This window comes from Coptis chinensis, unplaced genomic scaffold, assembly GCF_015680905.1.
Source record: "Coptis chinensis isolate HL-2020 unplaced genomic scaffold, ASM1568090v1 utg136_pilon_pilon, whole genome shotgun sequence".
Taxonomy (NCBI): domain Eukaryota; kingdom Viridiplantae; phylum Streptophyta; class Magnoliopsida; order Ranunculales; family Ranunculaceae; genus Coptis; species Coptis chinensis.
The window spans coordinates 174,712-195,313 of NW_028238102.1; the positions used below are offsets into that span (position 1 = coordinate 174,712).

General features: G+C 36.2%; 3 protein-coding genes across 8 annotated transcripts; all 3 read left to right on the top strand.

Annotated features, from left to right (window-relative positions):
- The first annotated feature begins 3,629 nt into the window (after positions 1–3,629).
- LOC147474028 (protein NUCLEOLAR COMPLEX ASSOCIATED 4-like) lies at positions 3,630–9,937 on the top strand. The gene is given in 16 exon segments (XM_086586680.1): positions 3,630–3,678; positions 3,681–4,000; positions 4,079–4,171; positions 4,243–4,316; positions 4,401–4,462; positions 4,540–4,585; positions 4,862–4,965; positions 5,238–5,317; positions 5,768–5,851; positions 6,267–6,325; positions 6,417–6,591; positions 7,498–7,671; positions 8,437–8,593; positions 8,746–8,803; positions 8,979–9,084; positions 9,500–9,937. Coding segments are annotated over 16 exon segments (1,830 nt in total). The 5' UTR covers positions 3,630–3,644; the 3' UTR covers positions 9,704–9,937.
- Positions 9,938–10,411: 474 nt separating this feature from the next.
- On the top strand, positions 10,412–14,315 carry LOC147474029 (uncharacterized). Of its 3 annotated transcripts, none has more exons than XR_015210125.1 (10): positions 10,461–10,609; positions 10,693–10,719; positions 10,816–10,895; positions 11,262–11,334; positions 11,458–11,515; positions 12,380–12,431; positions 12,899–12,923; positions 13,069–13,160; positions 14,004–14,176; positions 14,262–14,315. XR_015210125.1 is itself a non-coding variant. In XM_086586681.1 (9 exons), exons 1-9 carry the CDS (start codon positions 10,505–10,507, stop codon positions 14,056–14,058), a joined length of 567 nt encoding a protein of 188 aa, XP_086442807.1. In that variant the 5' UTR covers positions 10,412–10,504; the 3' UTR covers positions 14,059–14,315. The 3 variants fall into 3 exon arrangements, 1 of the variants encoding a protein (XP_086442807.1); XR_015210124.1 differs by having other exon boundaries at positions 14,274–14,315; XM_086586681.1 differs by having other exon boundaries at positions 10,412–10,609; positions 14,004–14,315.
- LOC147474030 (uncharacterized) lies at positions 14,203–18,849 on the top strand. 4 transcript variants are annotated; one of them, XM_086586685.1, is made up of 8 exons: positions 14,203–14,338; positions 14,448–14,641; positions 14,914–14,993; positions 15,549–15,621; positions 15,891–15,974; positions 16,869–16,920; positions 17,561–17,657; positions 18,627–18,849. In XM_086586685.1, the coding sequence occupies exons 1-5, from the start codon at positions 14,278–14,280 to the stop codon at positions 15,954–15,956; spliced, it is 474 nt and encodes a 157-aa protein (XP_086442811.1). In that variant the 5' UTR covers positions 14,203–14,277; the 3' UTR covers positions 15,957–15,974; positions 16,869–16,920; positions 17,561–17,657; positions 18,627–18,849. The 4 variants fall into 4 exon arrangements, with proteins under 4 accessions (XP_086442811.1, XP_086442809.1, XP_086442808.1 ...); XM_086586683.1 differs by having other exon boundaries at positions 15,891–15,948; XM_086586682.1 differs by having other exon boundaries at positions 15,895–15,948.
- Positions 18,850–20,602: the final 1,753 nt, after the last annotated feature.

A 20,602-nucleotide genomic window follows, 5' to 3' on the forward strand; every position in this document is an offset into this window, starting at 1 on the left:
TCCATGCCCATCAAACTGCGTTTAGGGGGATGACACCCTGAAAATCCCTTGTCCTAGTAAGCCCCAAGTTTATAAGTTGGTCCATAAATGAGTACATAATCTGCGACATTTTCAGGGGAGCCTAATAAGATGATGAGTTGATGACCTAGAATGTCGAGTTTAATCCTCATACAAAAAACCATAAGCAAACAAGAGAAAAGAACACCCACAATTTATCCCCGCTTGATCATCCGGGACGTTGGTATCACCATATAGTCCGTTATGCACCAAGCATGTCCAAAAAAAGAAGAAACTAAAATCACACCGGTTAAGAGGATATTACCCGGTGACTTATCGATCAAGATGTAAATCTCATTTGTAGAATATAGTCCTCCAAAGGCAGTGCGCTTCAGATACCAGTCGACATCTGAGGCCTGATCACCGGCAGCGTGCCAGATTTCATCAACCAACATCGTTCGCGAGATACCATCATATCTTCACAAAAAAAAAAGAGATACCATCATATTATTTTAGAAAAAGCTAACTTTGGATGTTAAACTGGTTGTGCAAGTTTTTGCCAACTCATTGTAAATAGGAAATAATTCAAGGACGTGGTCACATACTCACATGCACTTCAAACATGTCCCACCAATGGAATTTTCTAGGTTAATAGTAGCAAACAACTTATAATACTATTATAAGGAGTCATTGAATATAGACACCAAAACAGATCACTGGCAATGGTGAAAAGAAAAGAAAATGGTTTTCATTTTGATGTCCCTGGACCGGTTGGACATATAAAACACGCTAAACTTTTGCAACTGTCTCTGCCTACGATCAAAACCAACCGGTTCATGAATGTTGAGTGTTTGAACCACCACTGGTCCTCACACTAATTTTACGTATTCTCCATTGCTAATTCCAATCGAAAGACCCTTATTGGAAATGCTCTAAACTCTTTAAACAATGAGAATATTCCAAGTGGTAATCCATTTATGGTAGGTTAAATGAACATCAAAACAAAAAGTATATGAGCTGAAGTAAAATACAACATCATTTATTGTGATATTAAGTAATTATATAAATCGAACAAATACAAAAGATTGTAGGTATCCGTCCAATTATGATCCCAAAGAAATAGGTGAACTCAGAATGTAATGAAATCTAGAAAATCATAAAATCCTGGAGAAGAGAACGGGAAGGCGTATCGAAGAGGGGCAACTGCCAAAATATCAACCGACCCAGTGAAGAACTTGATACATAGGTTAATCCCGGCTGATTTTTATATTTCCCTGAAATGGTAGGGTATTTTCTTAATACCCTGATATACCTTAACAAAAGGAAAATAGTAATTCTAAGCAAAAGGAAAGTAGTAATTCTTGATATATGAAAATATGGAATTTAGGAGTTACAATCTTAGTACCGGGCCAGTTCCTAAGCAAAAGGAAAGTAGTAATTCTGCATTGAGATAGGAAGAAGAATAAAACAAAATAAGTTAAATGGATTATTACCTGTTTGGTGTTAGGTGCATCATTTCCTCCCACTTCTTGATTTAGTGAATAAGTCACTTGTCGTTTTGTAATCTCCTCCTTATCAACAATGACTTTTTGGAACATGAGGTAGGATGCTCCAATCCTCTGTCCTAACCGCTCTTTTCAAAGACTAGACAATTGGTGATACACAATTCTTGAAGCATGGTTAGATGTTTCAAATCCTTGAGCTCCAAGTCAAGGGATTCACGGACTTCAAAATGCAAGCACCGAATAGCGAGGAGAATCTGGTTGAAGCCCTTGGGGAGTGTGGAATTCGTGAATTGTAGATTGTTGAGTATAGGACCTTTTTCTCTACATAGATGGCACACGACTTGAGTCTTGGGCAAGAACTCCTATTGTTGTGGGAGCATACCTCATTGAGGAAGAGACCTTGAGAAAACACTGCTAATTTCAGCTTCTCCAGGAGTGGAGGAAGGCACATATCGAAGAGGGACAACTGCCAAAATACCAACCGACCCAGTGAAGAACTTGATACATAAGTTAATCCCGACCGATTTTTATATTCCCCTGAAATGGCAGGGTATTTTCTATACCGGCGGGCATATAATACGTGGGATATAGCTGTTATCCATCCGCTCCTGTAAAATCATCTTCCCCGATCATTTCTTTTTTATTTTGTTTGGGATTCCTATTCCTTCCAACTCTCCCAGTGAAATGTCGATCATTGACTCTTGACCAATTAGAGAGGGAGTTGAGTATGATCTAATAGTAAAAATTTCTTAGCAAAGGTAAGATCAGATGAGACTCAGTGGATCATCTGGTTGTTGCAAACATTCCTCTGGATTGACATAAAAGGGGGACTGACATAAAAGGGGGATTGACATAAAATGCGTAGAATTAATTTTTTATGTAAAATCTGATGTGTCATTCTCAGAGAAAAAAGGGGGACTGACGTGGGTCACTGGGAGCATTCTCAACTACTCAGTATTAATGGTCTTTGATTTTATTTTTTCATAGGTATGCATAGTTGCTGATATTTTTAAGAATAATTTAATATAATGGTACCCGTTCATAGGACATGTTCATGTGATAAATCTTTTCAAATGGGAGTAGTGTATTATTTGATGATATGGAAACAATCAATCTGTTTTAGTGATTTGTACACATTAGTACGTAAGCTAAACGGTGATGATTTACCGATAAATCACCGTAAATCTAATAAAACTATTATACAAGCTAGATTGAGTTTAAGATAATTCAATTTGAAAATTATGGATTAATATTCTAAACCACAAAGTGAATAAGCTATCTCAATTTGATCCCTTAGTTTCCAAGTACTTATGCACCATAATCGCTGATCATTAACATCTTTCGGTTTATTTTCAATAAAAATATACAAAAATTTGCCACTAAATCACTATAAATCTAAGAAAACTATTATACAAACTAGATCGAGTTTAAGATAATTATATTTGAAAATTACGGATTAATATCCTAAACCACAAAGTGAATAACCTATCTCAATTTGATCCTTTAGTTTCAAAATACTTATGCACCATAATCGCTGCTCATTAATGTATTTCGGTTTATTTTCAATAAAATATATATTATGATTCGATAATTTGTGTGAGACATTTTGTAAAGTCTTTTCAGCACACAAAATATTTAATAGATCCCGGGCGTATGCCCAGGTCCAAAATATAGTGTTTACTATTTATATTAATTACTACAGTACAGTTTAACAGTGTTTATAATTTAAGTTAACATATATTATGTTGTCTCTTTAACATTCTTATCTCATATAGTTATTTATTTTTCTCTCTTGATAAACAATAAGAGTGCTCTACAAATGATATTGATCGATCCGCATCAACACAAACGGTTAGGTTGTACTCTTCCCTCTCTATGTTTGAGTCAGAGTGAGGAAAATTGTTGTAGGAGAGAGATTAATACTTTAACAAACATAATTGAGATCTATGGTTCAAATTTCAATCCAACCGTAGTACATTATCAACTCCTGGCAACTCCAAATATTCCAGTTAATATCGAAACATGTCGTTGGACATTTATCTGAAATATCGAATGAACCCTATAAATAAAAATCCCCAAAAATACTCTTTGTTTTGTTTCCCTCCAAACTGAGACACTCGCCGTCACTGACTAAATTAAACCATGTCTTCAATTCTATCAAAGAAAAAATCAAAAAATCACTCAAAGACTTAAAAAATTTAGGCCACCAACTTCTCTCTTCAAAACTACATATAAATAATCTTCCTTTATTAATCACTTTCATCTCTCCTTCTTCTCCTCCTAAACACGCTCTCGAATCTTTTATTTCTCTTCACTCTTTTTTCACTCCTGTTATCAATCACCTCCCCACTTCTAAATCACTTGTTCTTAGTAATAATCATCATGATGATAAGGACCCGGAGTTGGTTTATAATATCTGGCTTAGGTCCAATTTTGATGAGTTTTTGAAGTCTCTTTTTGCTGTCGCTGTTTCCCCAGAGTCTGATGACACCCTTAGAGTGAGTTTGTCAACTCTTATCTCTTTATTTTTTCTGTTTTTTTTTTATTATCATTATTTATATCTGTTGTTTGTTTAGGAAGTGGCGTTGGATGGGGTGATGGAGTTTGTCAAGTTGGGAAAAGGAGGGAAGTTTCAGTCTATGATTTATCAGAGGTTTCTTCAGGCCATTGTAAGTTGTTTCTATTGTAAATTTTTATATGTTTATTATTGGTTTTCTAATGGGTCGTTTTGTAATTGTAGGTTTATTCACCATCAGGCATTGATGTTGTAGTAGAGACACTTGTTTCAAACTTTTTCAACTACATAGATGTTCGGTATGACCAGTTTAATTCTTTGTTTACATGTTATAGTTCTTTAAACTTATTTGCTCACCTCTTAAATCATTTATCTTGGTGTAGTTACTTTACCTACATTACTTTGGAAAAGCTTGTTAGGACATTGGATTCACGAGATATAAAAGGTATTATTGTCTCAGACTTGTAGCCCTGTTCTTTTTATATCCTTTCGTTGACTCATTTGTTTATCATGATTTTGTAGATACCAACAATACACATCAAGACAGTGAGAATAAATCAAAACTGAGGTCAGTATATTGTAAGCTCTGTATCTCGTGTTATTTTTTAGCTGTAATTAGTTTCAGTTTGTAAGAATTAGATAAAGTTAGCATTGTCTTTGTACTAGCATGCAACCATAATATTGCTTCCACACAAATGTTGTTTTATTCATTTGTAATCCACCATGCTAATAGCACAATTTAAAATTTTAATGTATATTTCGTTTTCACAATTTGTAGTTGTAGTATCTCCTGCATTATTATGAAAATCTACCAACTTGTAATTTATTGTTATTTGTTTTGAAGCAACTTGGAGTTTGCCATTCACAAGATACATTATATCCTCTCGCACATCCCTCCTTTGGAGACTAAAGAAGGACAATCTGATTATCAAATGTGGAGTGAGTTAGGTGAGCATACTTCTCTCGTCTTTTTATTTTGGCCCTTCTATCTTATCTTTTGGACTCTTGAATAATCTTCTGGTATAATGAGTACACCATGTCCGTTTTGGATACATTACATTGTGCACTATTTATGTCTATTGCATTTTTATATTATTCCAGCCAACCTATGACATTGTAGTGTACAGCTTGAAAGTAGGTTTTCGGAATTCCTTTGTAGTTCGATACTCGGGCTGGGTTTTGTCTGGGATGCGTGCATTTACTTTTCCTTTTTACTGTAGGACTTTCGTCTAAAGAAACTGATGGGAAACAATCAAAGGAAGGTGATCAAGAAAACAGACCAAAGAAGTCTAACAGCGATGTAAGGGCTTACTTTGTCTCATTTTCCTGTTTTCAGTTCACCATTTGATTTCTTGTAAGAACTGAACCACCATCTTGAAATTTAATGGACTTCATTCTGTTTCAACAAGCGAACTTTTTTTCCCCTTTCCAAATAGTATTTGATTCTTTATATCTCTTCTTTGATAAATTAGCCAAGGTCTTATAATTTCCGATAAAAGAGACAATCCTATGGCTTTATTTTGATTGGTACACAGAAACTTGTCAAAAGTTTTTGGAGAGAGCTACCAATATAATTACGGTTTTGTTGTTTCATACCCAAGTATTTTGCAAAACTTGTTGCCTTAATAGTTATTACTCATGGTTGTCTTGCAAGGTTTTGATGCATACCTCATTTCTGCTTCATGTGTAATTTTTTATATCGTAAAAGTACATCAATATTTAATTTCATCTAGGTCTTTTGATATTGCAGATTGCCAAAAAGATGAAATTGAAGTTCACGAAAGCATGGTTATCGTTTCTTAGATTGTCTCTCCCTCTTGATGTGTATAAAGAGGTAACGTTGCAACTCTTTTCTAGTTTTGCTACTTGATTTTAGTGTTCTCACGGTAATATATATATTTTCAATCAAAAATATACTTTATTGAGTATCAAAAGAAAGAAAGAACCCTCAGGATCCAGAAAAATAACAACTCTTATACCAAGCAGTGAACTACCAACTCACCCCTGACCAGCTAGACTGACAGCTTGATTTTTTTTATTTTATTCATGTGTTTCCTTTATATTTTGGAGCAATCACTTTTCCCTAAAAGCTATATAATGTAGAGTATGGTTATTATTCATTATATTTTATTTATATATATTTTTTCTCCCCACCCCCCTCTTCCTACGGACACAGATTAATACCTCATATCTCATTTCAATGTATCTCAATTCAATGTATCTTGTCTGACCTCTCTTGTTAAATGCAGGTTCTTGTCACTCTTCATCAGATAGTTATTCCGCATTTGTCAAGTCCGATAATGCTATGGTAAAATTGTATATGAACTTCAATGTATTTATATTATGTTCTAGCATCCCTAGAACCCGAGCGAAGTCTGACTTAAATCTGAAATATGCAGTGACTTCTTAACAAGATCATATGACGTTGGGGGTGTTACAAGTGTCATGGCTCTTAGCAGCCTTTACATTCTCATGACACAACATGGTCTAGAATATCCGAATTTCTATGAAAAGCTTTATGCTTTACTAGAACCTTCTATTTTTATGGCGAAACACCGAGCAAAGTTTTTTGAGGTAATTTTGATATTCTCTATTAAAATAATTCGGGAATCATTCATGCTTGAGCTTGACCTGTTCTTTTATTTTTATTCCGATGACATGCTCTGAAATCGGTTATGCTTCCAGTGGGAGGAGTGGTTTCCGTTTATGGAGGAGATCTGCTCTGTTTTTTCTCTTTGTGAGGGTGACTGTAGAGTGGAGAAATTTAGAAACCAAAAAGGGAACACTTTGACCCCTAGCTACTAGGAGAGCTTCCTAATAGCAGCTAGGATAGACGAAAAAAGGGCAGATTCGGGGTAATCGTTTGTTATTGAGATTCCCTGCCTTACGGTACGGTTAAGTAGGCTTGATATCTTTCTCCGATAGGCTGGTCTAGCATTCCCGGTTGTATTTGTACACATTCCAATTCGCCGGTCATTATGGATCTAATGGCATGGCGAGGCAAAGGGGGAAAGCAACTACAAAGACATTTTCTTAGGTTTTTTTCAAATATAATTAAGGTTATGTTGGACAAGCCAATTCCCCACACATTCCTGTACTTCTCTTGAAACACTGTTAGTTTTAAACAAACCCTGTTTTCAGCTCAGCTAGATATATTTTCACCTTTTTCTATACTTATTTCACTTACATATGCATTATTCTTGTCTTATGTATTTGAATTACAAGGTAGTGCATTGTTATCAAGTGACATGAGGTGACATGAGATGCTTGAGTAACCCCCACCTTGATGCATGAGAGAACTAGTTATAGAAATACATGCATAGTAGGCATTAGAAAGATGAAAAGGATGATAACGCTGTATCGTAGTTTGTGTTTTGATAGTGTCTAAATGTTAGACACCACGTATCTGTGTCAGAGCCTGCACTTGTAGTTTTGTTATTGTTAAATTTTTTGCTAATTAAAATGTTTTATGGGATGCAGCTTCTGGATTCTTGTTTGAAATCTCCTCTTCTTCCAGCATACTTGGCAGCTGCTTTTACCAAGAAATTAAGTAGGCTTTCTCTTGTAGTCCCTCCCTCGGGGGCATTGGTTGTCATTGCTATAATCCACAACCTTCTGCGAAGGCACCCTTCTATTAACTTTTTGGTTCAACAGGTAAATGTTGACAGGAGATATCTCCTTTTAATTTTATTTTTTGTTTGGTTATCCTTAACTGTTTCCAACACTCTTAGTTTTAAATATGAGCATCAAGGATTTTGATGCATGTTTGAGCTTTGGATTAGACGGGCAAGCTGATAAGTTCGTTACTTAGTTTATAGGAAGCTACTGAGGGCCAAAGTGGGTAGATACTTTTCTCTGCCTCTGTGGTGAGGATGGGGGGACTTACTTAAACAAGCTGGACCTCCATCCTCCTCACGCATCAATACATAAGTAAAGGAACAATGATTTATCCCCATTTTCTTTTCTCTTTCAAGCTTTGTTACCTCTGCTGCCAAGTGCGAACAATAACAAGACAGCCAGCTCACTGTGTAGACCCAATGTGACCTTGATATAGTGTAAACCTAAAAGAAAAGGAAAGCAAGATACTTACCAATAGAGATATGAAACCAGTTAAATTTGTAAGGAAGCTCATCATGTACTTTCTGATGTGTTTGCCTTCCAATTGTACATCAATTGCTCATCTCATTGTATTGTGCTAGTGATGGCATTAAATCACATTCTTATGCTATGCTGAGTTTTAAAATTTTAAGTGTGATCAACTAGTTTACAAAGGTAAAGTTAATTAGTAGAATGAGGATAAAGGGAAAACTCTCTCTGATGGTGTGTGTGATTTTGAGTGATCGATGGAGCCTTTACAGAGTATTTTTCTCTTGTTCCTAGATTTTATATTTATTTTGAGAACCATTGACATATGTGCAGCAAAATGATGAGACGGATGGAGATTCTTCAAGAAGAGAAAATGAAAATAGTGAGAGTGTAAAGGAATCTGATGCCTGCACAGATATATCAACTGCAAAGCCAGGCATTGATATGTTTAACAGTGAAGAGACAAATCCTGCAAAATCTAATGCCATGAGTAAGTCTCTATTGCAAATTCTCAATTGTTTGTCTGGAATAACTCTACTAACTGCGCTTGGGATTTTACCTTTAGCATGCTTATATTAGGGATTGGAATTAGTTCCATTTCGACTTTGTAGCCATATGAAACTAAATGACTTCTTGGTGCAGGAAGTTCTCTTTGGGAAATAGACACTCTTCGCCACCATTATTGCCCAGCAGTTTCTAGGTATTCATCCTTCCTCTCTCTTCTTCCCTATTGTATCTTCTGTACACACACAGGCCTATGGATCCTCTTGTTTAAAATCAATATAAGCCATCTTTCTCCCTCTTATTGATGGGGACAATTTTGTGCTATTTTTATTTCTCAAAATTAGTATTAACCTTTACTGTTTCTTTGGTAGATTTGTTGCATCACTTGAAAATGACTTGACAGTGAGGGCCAAAACCACTGAGATCACTGTAAAGGATTTTAGTTCAGCCTCATATGCCACAATTTTCAGAGCTGAGGTAAGATTATATGGGGACTCTCCTTATATTTAGTATATCCATGATACTTTCTGGTGCAAGTTTTTGAATATTTTCTGTACGTATAGCATGCACGTAAGTTATTTTTTCACAATATTTTTGGGAGATGGTAAACGCATTCCTGTTGTGACTATTTAGAATTAGTCAATGCATGAATAGGGATTCAATCTCCTTAATTAGATGACTAGGGATGTGGTCTGGCACAAACGTTAAACCAACGTTTGCAGCCTTCATCACTTGTGCTGTTGGTTCAGTGATAGATACATGGAAGGTTGCAAATATTTTCGATTTGGTGTCTATCATGATTGATATAACTGACTAATGTTATTATTAAGTGAGGATTATTAGCTTTGGTCTTGCTGAATGACATTTTTTTTTTTTACATTGGATCGTTCAGATAGGTAGGAGGATAAAACAGGTTCCGCTTGCATTTTACAAAGCAAGCCCAGCTTCGTTATTCTCGGAGTCTGATTTTCCTGGTTGGTCTTTCAAATTGGATGATTCAGAGAATGAAGAGTCTGGGAATGGTAATAATGGGTTGCTAACTAAATCAGTGGAAGCTGATGAAAAGTCCACAAAGAGACAGCGGATTGAATGTTGAGCTTATGCTGGAACCAATACGAAAATCTGGTCTCATGGTATTGATTTGAGACATCAGTTTTGTAAGATTTTATCTCTGTTTATTAAAGCAAGCCCCGCCCCCCTTTCCCCAGATCCCAATTTTGACTTTTCTACTCCGTGGATATTTGTTGTATTGTTAACATACGATTGAGTTGGGTTTGCTGATGACCTGCGTCTCTGATTATCTGCTATTTAACAATGTTCTTACTTGGAATGATTCTTATCAAATGTCAGAAGTAATGCATACATATATATAGTTCACAAAATTTTCTGAGCACAAAACATGGACTCCAGTTAAAAGTTGCCTCAGTTGAAATGGAAATGCTGTCTGATCAATGTGTTTACTACAGGATGACAAATATAAGTGAACTGATTACAAGTGATGGAAATAAAACAACCAAATGAGCAATAGAATTTCATTCCAATACAGCTTCGGGGTTATTTAGGGTTTCAGGCGGATGGGAAGAGAAGGGGTTATGTCAGTTGAATGCCTATATGAACAACGAGATGAAAAGCTTATAAATCGAACAATAAAAAAACCAGTTTAGACTTTAGATTACAATTGGCCCTAAAATTGTCATTTCAAACAAGTCAAAGATGTTCTGTTCTAACCACGTCACAAGTCAAAGTCACACAAACCACGTCACAGTATAAAACGTGGCAACCAAGTATCCAATTATAGTCCGCCACGTAAGAAAAGAATTATCTGTAGTGACACAGCAGAGAACATGTATGAAAGAGAAAAAAGAAAAGAAGAGTTTGAGTTGAATTTGAATTTAGGATGGAGGAGAAGAAGAGGTTGTTATTGTTGGTGACATTGATATTTGTCAGTTTTTCAGTAGTTTATTGTATTGATGATAAATGCTTAGCTTGCAATGCCGTTGCCGTAAGTAACCCCAACCTCCATTTCTCTTTCTATACTTTCCATCATTCACAGGTTTTCATTATTAAATGATTTTGCTTTGCCAGGAAGAATTGGAGTTGGGACTTTCTAATGTAAGTCATCTTCTAATTAATTAATTAATTAATAGCTCCAACATTTCTCATTATTAAATGTTTTTTCCTCAGTTTGTTGATATTATTAGTTTTTAGGAGAAACCAAGGAACCATTTGGATTTAAGGAACCGGTTGAACTCAAAAGGTCAACGTGAGGGAAAGGTAATTGACTACAGGTACAAAAATCTATTTCTCCTCTTTAATTGGCTTACTATTGTAACATCCTGATATCAATCTTTCTTGAGAGGATTATCATCATAATATGTTGTAATTGGTACCTTAAGCATACTACAACCCATGTAGTAGACAATGACTGATAAAAAGAGGAAGGTTTACCAACGTTAGTTGTTTGTAATTTCGTACTATCTTTTTTACTTCCACTTAATTTGATCAGAGAGCGACCTACGAAGGGACAAGTTCCATCATGTTTTTCTTTCTCATGGTCCGAGTTGAAAGGAGTCTCTATTAGGATGATCTTTTGCCAAATTTTATTACTGAACTTGTTTCTGGGTAACTGATCACCAAGTGCTTACTTTGTGTAGAGTCAGTGAGCTCAGAGTTGTTGAGCTCCTAGATGGGCTATGTGAAAAGATGCAAGAATATACTCTTGATAAGGTAGTTGTTCTTGAAGTCCCCCTTGGTTATGGCAATTGCCTTTTTATTTTTATTTCTATTTTATATGTGTAACTTTTTCGCCTTTATGAAAATGGTTTACGGTTTACCTTTTTTCTTTTGCAGTTAGCTTCAACCAGACATGAATGGGTTAAAGTTGATGACTGGGACAACCTTACCACCGGTACGTAACTTTCTGAGTTGATGATTGTGAACACTTTATTTGGCATTGATCTTTGTTCAAGTTCATTCCTTGAAATTCACAAATTTATTGTGCTTTACACTCTAACAATGTGAGTATAAGTCAATCCTTGCATCTTTTTGGACTGACTTTCAAGGTTGTAATGGTCCTAAATTGCGGTGTTGTAAATTTTTGAGATGCAGTTTCTCTAACTTGATTCTTACATCTTCTGTAAGTATACTGGTGAAATGAAAGAACATCTCTTGAGGCAAGAAGCCATGACTTGAAATAGTTTTTCTTTCCTGATGCATTTAAGATCCCTGGCATCTAAGTTGATGGAACATACAATGCATATGATCTGATTATTCATTAATCATATTGTCAAAGACTTCGAACAGAAAATGTACAGAGGAGATTTCAGAAAGTTCTATTATACAATAAATAGACTGCATTCATATCGGTTTGATCTCTAGTATTGAGTGAAATAAGACATAAAGAAAGAAGCAAAAAGGAAAGAGAAAAAAAAAACTAAAGTATGGAGAAAGAGAGCAGGCATGGATTTCAAGCCCTGGATTACACTTCACTGTATATTTATTTACTTGATGGTACTAGTAGGCTTGCGGCGTACGTCCCCACTACTACCTACTGTCAAACACACAAAAGTAGTAGATTCTAGCACCTAGGTACTCTGTACACTGTCTTTATATGTTATTACTAAGCTATTGCTATATTAACACACTGTTTTAAATCCTTTTATTGAATCTCCATAGGTACACTATTTATCTACTTTGGATAATATGAGAAAAAAGGGTCTATTAGTTGTTCATTTGGAACCCTTAAAGGCTGTTTGTTTTCATGTCTTGACAGATAAACGAGAAGCACGGGCCTATTCAAAAGATATATCCTCATATTGTGGAAGGTAAGAAAACATGAAGTATATCTGGCAGCTCCAGCATGACTTGGTTGAGTCGACTTGGGCCACTTTTATGGAAACTATTACAAATATTGTTGGGAAATCTAATCATGTAGTGAGTTGTCCTCATAATCATTGTTTTACAGAACATTCTGGCATTGAGAATAAGAACTCTTTTGAATTTCTTAGTTGTGTCAACCATTGCCATTGTATTGGCAAATCAATAGAGGCTCGCAAGTGTGTTTTTCTGGCCCTTGAATACACAAGCCCCCTCCCCCCCGTTAACAAAAAGTAGATAAATGTTCTGCAGTTCCTTTGTTGTCACATCAAAATATTGCTTTGGAGACTAACCCTTTACATTTGTGAAATCAAAACATCCACTGTATTGCATCTGTATAATGAGCATATAACATAGCAGTAATCTTTAGCCATCATAAATCATTCATTCTAAGTTATTTATATTTGATGCGTAGGTTACTTGAGGAAACAGAAGATGAGGTGAGTCACACTTCTTTTTTCAATCTTTAGGTGTTTTTGAGTTGTTTTGTATAATCTATATCATGCTGCTACTAAGATGGACTTGATTTTATAGCACTTGATGCATAGAAGAATTGAGTAGACTCTCCTGGCTTCAATATTGCAGTTGGCTGAATTGATAAAGAAAGGACCCGTTAAAGTAGGAGAAGTAAGCAAGGTTCTATGCCAAGATCTCAGCAGGCAATGCAGTGGAACTAGGTACTCCCCAAACAGACCCATAAGTCATCCTACTTACTGAGTGTAGAGTCTTCACAAATTTCTACTTTGCCAGCAGTAAAAGTCTAAATATAAAAACAAACTTGTTCTGGAACGCCAGAAATGAATTCATTTCTAAATCTACTTCACTTTAAAAACCTGACTCAGTGGGGCCTCTGCATTGTTCAGCAAGAGAAACTGCAGGAATCAAAACGTGAGAGAAGAGTAGTTTGCTCATGTTTTATTCACGTGTCTTAACAAAGGCCCCAGTAGAAGAGTTAGACTCAACCATACATTATCAGGTGGATTCCCAGTATTATGTGGTGGATTGAGTTGGTTTGCATACTCTTCTTCAATGAGAAACAGACAGATGAAATGGTAAAGCTTGTTAAAAAAAAACCACCTGCTGCTAGGTGGCTGACAAGAAGGCGTTATTTGATGACCATATGATATAGGGGGAAGGGAGAGTAAAAATCCAAAATAGAACTTGTGGAAAGTGTCCTCAGACCAGGCTTTTTGGGAGTAACCCCGTGTTCCAATTCCTCACACAGCCCTAACTATTCTTGTACATCAAAGCATATTTGAACAGTATCATAATACAATGCCATTCAGCTATGATTTTAAGGCCCGGCTTCTGTGGGACCTAAGACTCCTTTGATCTATATGCCCCCCAATCGTTTTATCCTTCCTGATCACCAAGTAATGATCGATTGAGCTGCCTATGCAATGAAATTTGTTACATTTATACAATGGATACATACAATGCAACAAAGGGTTACAAGTTGAATATTTTCACATAGATAGCTTTAGATAGACTTATACTGATCTTTACTATACTATAAACAGTGCTGCCGCAGGTGGAGCTGAAGAAGATGATGTTCGATCAGACCGAGATCTGTGAAGTCAACTATTCAGATTCATTGATGGGTGATGTTGTAAAGTAACCAACTCGAGCTCCAAATTTTGTTATATTCCTTCTGAATGTTAAAGCAGTGAAAAACTGTTCGTTATCCTTGGAGGTGAATTATCATATCCTTTGTTGTTCTTTCCTTTTATTTATACCCTAATTTTTAAATGTATACAGTCTAATGTATGGCCCTTAAGTTACATCTTCAGTAAAATGGTTCATGTTATGAGTCACAATGGCAGCATAATCTCGATGGCAATGTGCGCTTATCGCGGTAATAAGGAGACCCAGCTTTCTGATATATTCTCATTAACAAACGAATCATCTAAATTAGTAAAAGTTGGGATACATTGGAACTATTAAGTGCCTTCTTGATGCACCAGAGATGCCCAGAAGACACAATGGTGGGTCCAAGTTGCTTGGCATGCTATTGCTCTTGCTGGTGGACCAGTTTGGAACACAAGTTAAACCCTTGCAGCACCAAGTTGGCAAATTCTTACTTGTTTGTGAACGGAAATCCACAGAAGACATATATTCTCTGGGCTTTAAGTCACGCTTGCAAACACCCTTTAACCAGGTGAACATCTGAGGATGATCTTAAAGTTAACTTTGGCAAAGTAAGTCAAAAGTCAAATTAGATTACTATAATGGTATGGAGAAAGCCTCATGGAAAAGGATCCAAATACATTTTTGATGATTTGTTACACATTTGTTATTATTTGATGGAGTTAATATATTGCAATGTTGTAAATGTTTTAACATTGGAAATAAAGGGCCTAATGATCTTACACTTTTTTCTTAAGCTTTCTTCAGTTTGTTGATATGATTAGTTGCCATGCATGTTTTTAGGAGAAACCAAGGAACCATTTGGATTTAAGGAACTGGTTGAACTCAAAAGATCAACGTGAGGGAAAGGTAATTGACTACAGGTACAAAAATCTATTTCACCTCTTTATATTTTACTATTGTAACATCCTGATATGAATCTTTCTTTAGAGGAGGCAAAACAAGATTGATGACAAATAAGTTTTTATTCTACGCTTTCAACTTAAAACCCTAATTCAAAATAAACGGAACCATGATTTTTACTCCCAACAAGATAAAACATCATAAAACAGATTTTGTTCCATTGATTTATAGTAATAACTAGCTAATATTATCTAATGTTCCTAGAAAACCAATTAATAGGATTATGATCATAATATGTTGTAATTGGTACCTTAAGCATACTCCAACCCATGTAGTAGACAATTACTGATAAAAAGAGTTAGGTTTACCAACGTTAGTTGTTTGCAATTTCGTATGTTCTGTTTTTTCTTCCACTTGATTTTATCAGAGAGCGACCTACGAAGCGACAAGTTCCATCATGTTTTTCTTTCTCGTGGTCCAAGTTGAAAGGAGTCTCTATTAGGATGACCTTTTGCCAAGTTTTATTACTGGACTTGTTTCTGGGTAACTGATCACCAAGTGCTTACTTTGTGTAGAGTCAGTGAGCTCAGAGTTGTTGAGCTCCTAGATGGGCTATGTGAAAAGATGCAAGAATATACTCTTGATAAGGTAGCTGTTCTTGAAGTCTTTCTTGGTATGAGTTTTAATTTTTTATGTGTTTTGTTCCATTCTGACCTGTCAGGAGCTGATTATTATATAAGTTGCTCAAAATAGATTTACTTTTGGGTGGACCAGTACTCTTCATTCATACAATCATACCCACCTTAGTTATGGAGCAATGGCCTTTTTATTTTTATTTCTATTTTATATTTGTGTAACCTTTTCGTCTTTAGGAAAAGGGTTTACGCCTTTACGGTTTACCTCTTTTTCTTTTGCAGTTAGCTTCAACCAGACATGAATGGGTTAAAGTTGATGACTGGGACAGCCTTACCACTGGTACATAGCTTTCAGAGTTGATGACGGTGAATAGTTTATTTCACATGGATCTTTGTACAAGTTCATTCCTTCAAATTTGCAAATTTATTGTGCTTTACACTCTAACAATGCAAGTATAAGTTGATCCTTGCATCTTCTTGGATTGACTTTCAAAGTTGTAATGGTCCTAAATTGCAGTGTTGTAAATTGTTGAGATGACACACTTTCTCTAACTCGATTCTTACATCTTCTGTAATTATACTGGTGAAATGGAAGAACATCTGTTGAGGCAAGAAGCCATGACTTGAAATAGTTTTTCTATCCAGAAGCATTTAAGGAGCCTGGCATCCAAGTTGATGGAACGTACAATGCATATGATCTGATTGTTCATTAACCATTTTGTCAAAACGTCAAACAGAAAATGTACAGAGGAGATTTCTGAAAGTTCTATTACACAATAAATAGATAAAGTATTTATGTTTGTGTTTTTGAGGAACTGCATTCATATCGGTTTAATCTCTAATATATATTGAGTGCAATAAGAAATAAAGAAAGAAGCAAAAAGGAAAGGAAACAAAAAAGAGAGGTATGGAGAACGAGAGTGGGCAAGGATTTCAAGCCCAAGGTTACGCTTCACTCTATTTGTATTTACTTGATGGTACTACTTGCGGCCTACGTCCACACTACCACCTACAGTCAAACACACAAAAGTAGTAGATGCTAACACCTAGGTATTCTGTACACTCTCTTTATATGTTATTACTAAGCTACTGCTATATTAACATACTGTTATAAGTCCTTTTATTGAATCTCCATAGGAACACTATTTAACTACTTTGGATAGTATGAGAAAAAAGAATCTATTATTCTATGTAGAAGAAAAAAGGTATTAGTTTTTCATTTGGAACACTTAAAGGATGTTTGTTTTCATGTCGTGACAGATAAACGAGAGGCACGGGCCTATTGAAAAGATATATCGTCATATTGTGGAAGGTAAGATATCACCACTGCACAAGTTCAAAGCACGAAATATGTCTTCTACCAAATCTATATCTAGCAGCTCCAGCATGACTTGGTTGAGTCAACTTGGGCCACTTTTATGGAAATGTTAACAAAATATATTGTTGGGAAATCTAATCATGTAGCGAGTTATCCTCATAATCATTGTTTTACAGAACATTCTTGAGAATAAGAACTCTTTGGAATTTCTTTGTTGTGTCAACCGTTGCCATTGTATTGGCAAATCATAGAGGCTCGCAAGAGTGTTTTCCTGGCCCTTGACTGCCTTGAGTACACAATCCCCTCGTTAATAAAAGTATATAAATGTTCTGCAGTTCCTTTGTTGTCACATCAAAATATTGCTTTGGAGACTAACCATTTACATTTGTAAAATCCAAACTTCGGCTATGTTGCATCTGCTTAATGAACATATAACATAGCAGTAATATTTAGTCATCACAAACCATTCTTTCTAAGTTATTTATATTTGTTGTCACACTCCTTTTTTCAATCTTTAGGTGTTTTTGAGTTGTTTTGTATATTCTATGTGCATGCTGCTACTAAGATGGACTTGATTTTATAGCACTTGATGCATAGAATTGCTGAGTAGACTCTCCTGGCTTCAATATTGCAGTTGGCTGAATTGATAAAGAAAGGATTCGTTAAAGTAGGAGAAGGAACTAAGGAAGGTTCTAATGCCAAGATCTCAGCAGGCAATGCATTGGAACTAGGTACTACTCAAACATACCCTTAAGTCAACCTACTTACTGAGTGTAGAGTGTTTACAAATTCCCACTTTACCAGCAGTAAAAGTTTAAATATAAAAAGAAACTTGTTCTGGAAGGCCAGAAATGAATTCATTGCTAAATCTACTTCACTTTAAAAACCTGACTCAGCGGGCCTCTGCATTGTTCACCAAGAGAAACTGCAGGAATCAAAACGTGAGAGAAGAGTAGTTTGCTCAAGTTTTATTCACGTGTCTTAGCAAATACTCGAGTTAGACTTTAACCATACATAGTCAGGTGGATTACCAGCATTATGTGGTGGATGGAGTTGGTTTTCATACCCTTCTTCAATGAGAAACAGACTGGTGAAATGCGAATGCTTGTTAAAAAGAAACCACCTACTGCTAGGTGGCTGACAAGAAGGGAGAGTTGATTTGATGATCATAAGATATAGGAGAGAAGGGGGAGTTAAACTCCAAAATGAAACTTGTGGAAAGTGTCCTCAGACCAGGCATTGCTATTTATACGCAGTGGTTAGGAAGAAAGTTTGCATAATACGGTCAACTTGTCAAGGATTTTATCACTTTGGGTCAAGCCACTCCTGTAAAGGTAAGGGCTTTTTGGGAGTAACCTCATGCTTCCAAGTCCTCACGGGGTCCTAACCTTTCTTGTACACCAAAGCGTATTTGAGTAGTATCAGAATATAATGCCAAGCAGCTATGGTCATTAGTTATTACTATTCAGTAATTAAGGCCCTGCTTCTGCGGAAGATGCCTAAGACTCCTTTGATCTATATGCCCCACAATCCCTTTATCCTTCTTGGCCACCAAGTAATGATTATGCTGGGTATGCAATGAAATTTGTTACATTTATACAATCGATACATTCAATGCAACAACTGGGTACAAGTTGAATATTTTCTCAAATAAACCTTTAGATAGACTTCTACTGATCTTTACTTTCCTATATAAACAGTGCTGCCGCAGGTGGAGCAGAAGTTGATGATGATCGATTAGACCGAGATTTGTGAAGTCAACTGTAACAAATTATTCTGATTCATTATCGGTGGTGGTGTAGAGTAACCAACTCAAGACCTCCAAATTTTGTTCTAATCCTTCTGAATGTTAAAACAGTGAAAATGCTCATGTTAACAGACGAATAATCTGAATTAGTTAAAAACTGGCATATATTGGGACTATTAAGAGCGTACTTGATGCACCAGACGATGCAATGGTAGGTCCAATCAGTTTGCTTATTGCGCCTATGAGTTGTGGGACTTCGTTGGTTTGGCCTTTCTGGTGAACTCATTTTTGAAAATTGAACACGCAAGTTAAACCCTTGCTGCACCAACTTGTCAATGCTCTTGCTGACAGGAGTGACAGCTGAATTTTGTGAAATAAAAGACATATGTCCTCTGCCCTTATGGGCTTTGAGTCACGGTTGTAGTGAAACGGGATTCAAATTATATCAATAGTTCGTGGCTCGTACTGATGTAAATTAGGGCGGGCTAAGTATCTGTACAGTAATTTTCCAACTTCATCAAAAATGATTACACATGCGACCAAGAGCATTACCTTCGTAATCAATCATCCCTATCTTAAATTTAACTTTGTCAAAGCATGTCCAAAGCTACAGTTTAGGTGGAATTAACCCAATGGGAGATCGGTTTGGTAAACTTGTACATCAAGAAACTGGTAGACTGCATAAGAAACAATCTACTATGCTACTACGTTTGGTCGGTGGTATTATAGAAACTGCTTCTGGATTTCTTCTTGTCTAACAATCATATCTCCATTTTCATTTTGGATTTCTGAAATGTGAGCTTTCTCCATCTTCAGTTTGCAAGTTCTGAAAGAATGCAGTACATCTCTCACCTTCTGTCCACCAAGAAATTTTACTTTTTTCCCTGAGCAATGAGTCCTTATTAAGAAGTGCTTGCTGCAACTGCTTTTCTTTTGCTTTAACCCCGTCATCCATCTGAGGATCCTCGGGGCTGTCATAAAAAATGAGCTGCGCAGAAGTCAACTCCTTCTGAGCTTTAAGTATATTGGCATCAATCAACCCAAAAATGTCCCTGTTCCATATTTTCAAAGCACCTTTGAGTCTTCTCAACTTCTGTGTTAATCTCAAAATAGGTGTACCATGATCTCTTGCTGGCAGTTATCTAGTTCTGTTCAAATTTATTTCTGTCTTTCCTCTTTATAGACTTGCTCTTTGTAGTTGGATATTTGATATTTCTAAGGCTTGTATTCCCTTCTTCATTACTGATTACAGCTTTGCAGTTCATGGAGACAGATACCGTAGTGATTATTGGCCCACGATCTTCTGTTCTTGCCCATTTGATATCGCATGTTGCCAATGTACTCCAAGTTCCGTTACTATCCTTTGCAGCCACAGACCCCTCCTTATCTTTACTTCAATTCCCATTTTTTGTTAGGACAACACAGAATGATCTTTACCAGATGAATGCAATAGTTGACTTGATTGACTACTATGGATTGACTTGATTGACTACTATGGATGGAAAGAGGTGATTGTGATCTACATTGACGATGACTATGGACGCAACGGCGTAGCTGCATTGGGTGAGGGACTCGCACGAAGACGTTGCAGAATTTCATATAAAGTGGCATTCCCCCACTGATCCGAGTTAGCAGTGATGATATTATTGATATTCTTGTTAAGGTGATGTCACTGGAGTCTCGGATCATTTTCTCCACACCAATCCTGATTCCGGTCTTATGGTATTTTCTGTCGCAAAACATCTTGGAATGATGGATAATGGTTATGTGTGGATAGCTACAGATTGGTTGTCTTCTGTTCTAGATTCTTCACCACTCTCTTCACTGAATATGGAAAATATGCAAGGAGTCCTTGCGTTGCGCCAACACACGGCAGATTAGATGGAACAACTGGGAGTTCTTTGGCCTCATCTAGATACTGTATGGCGA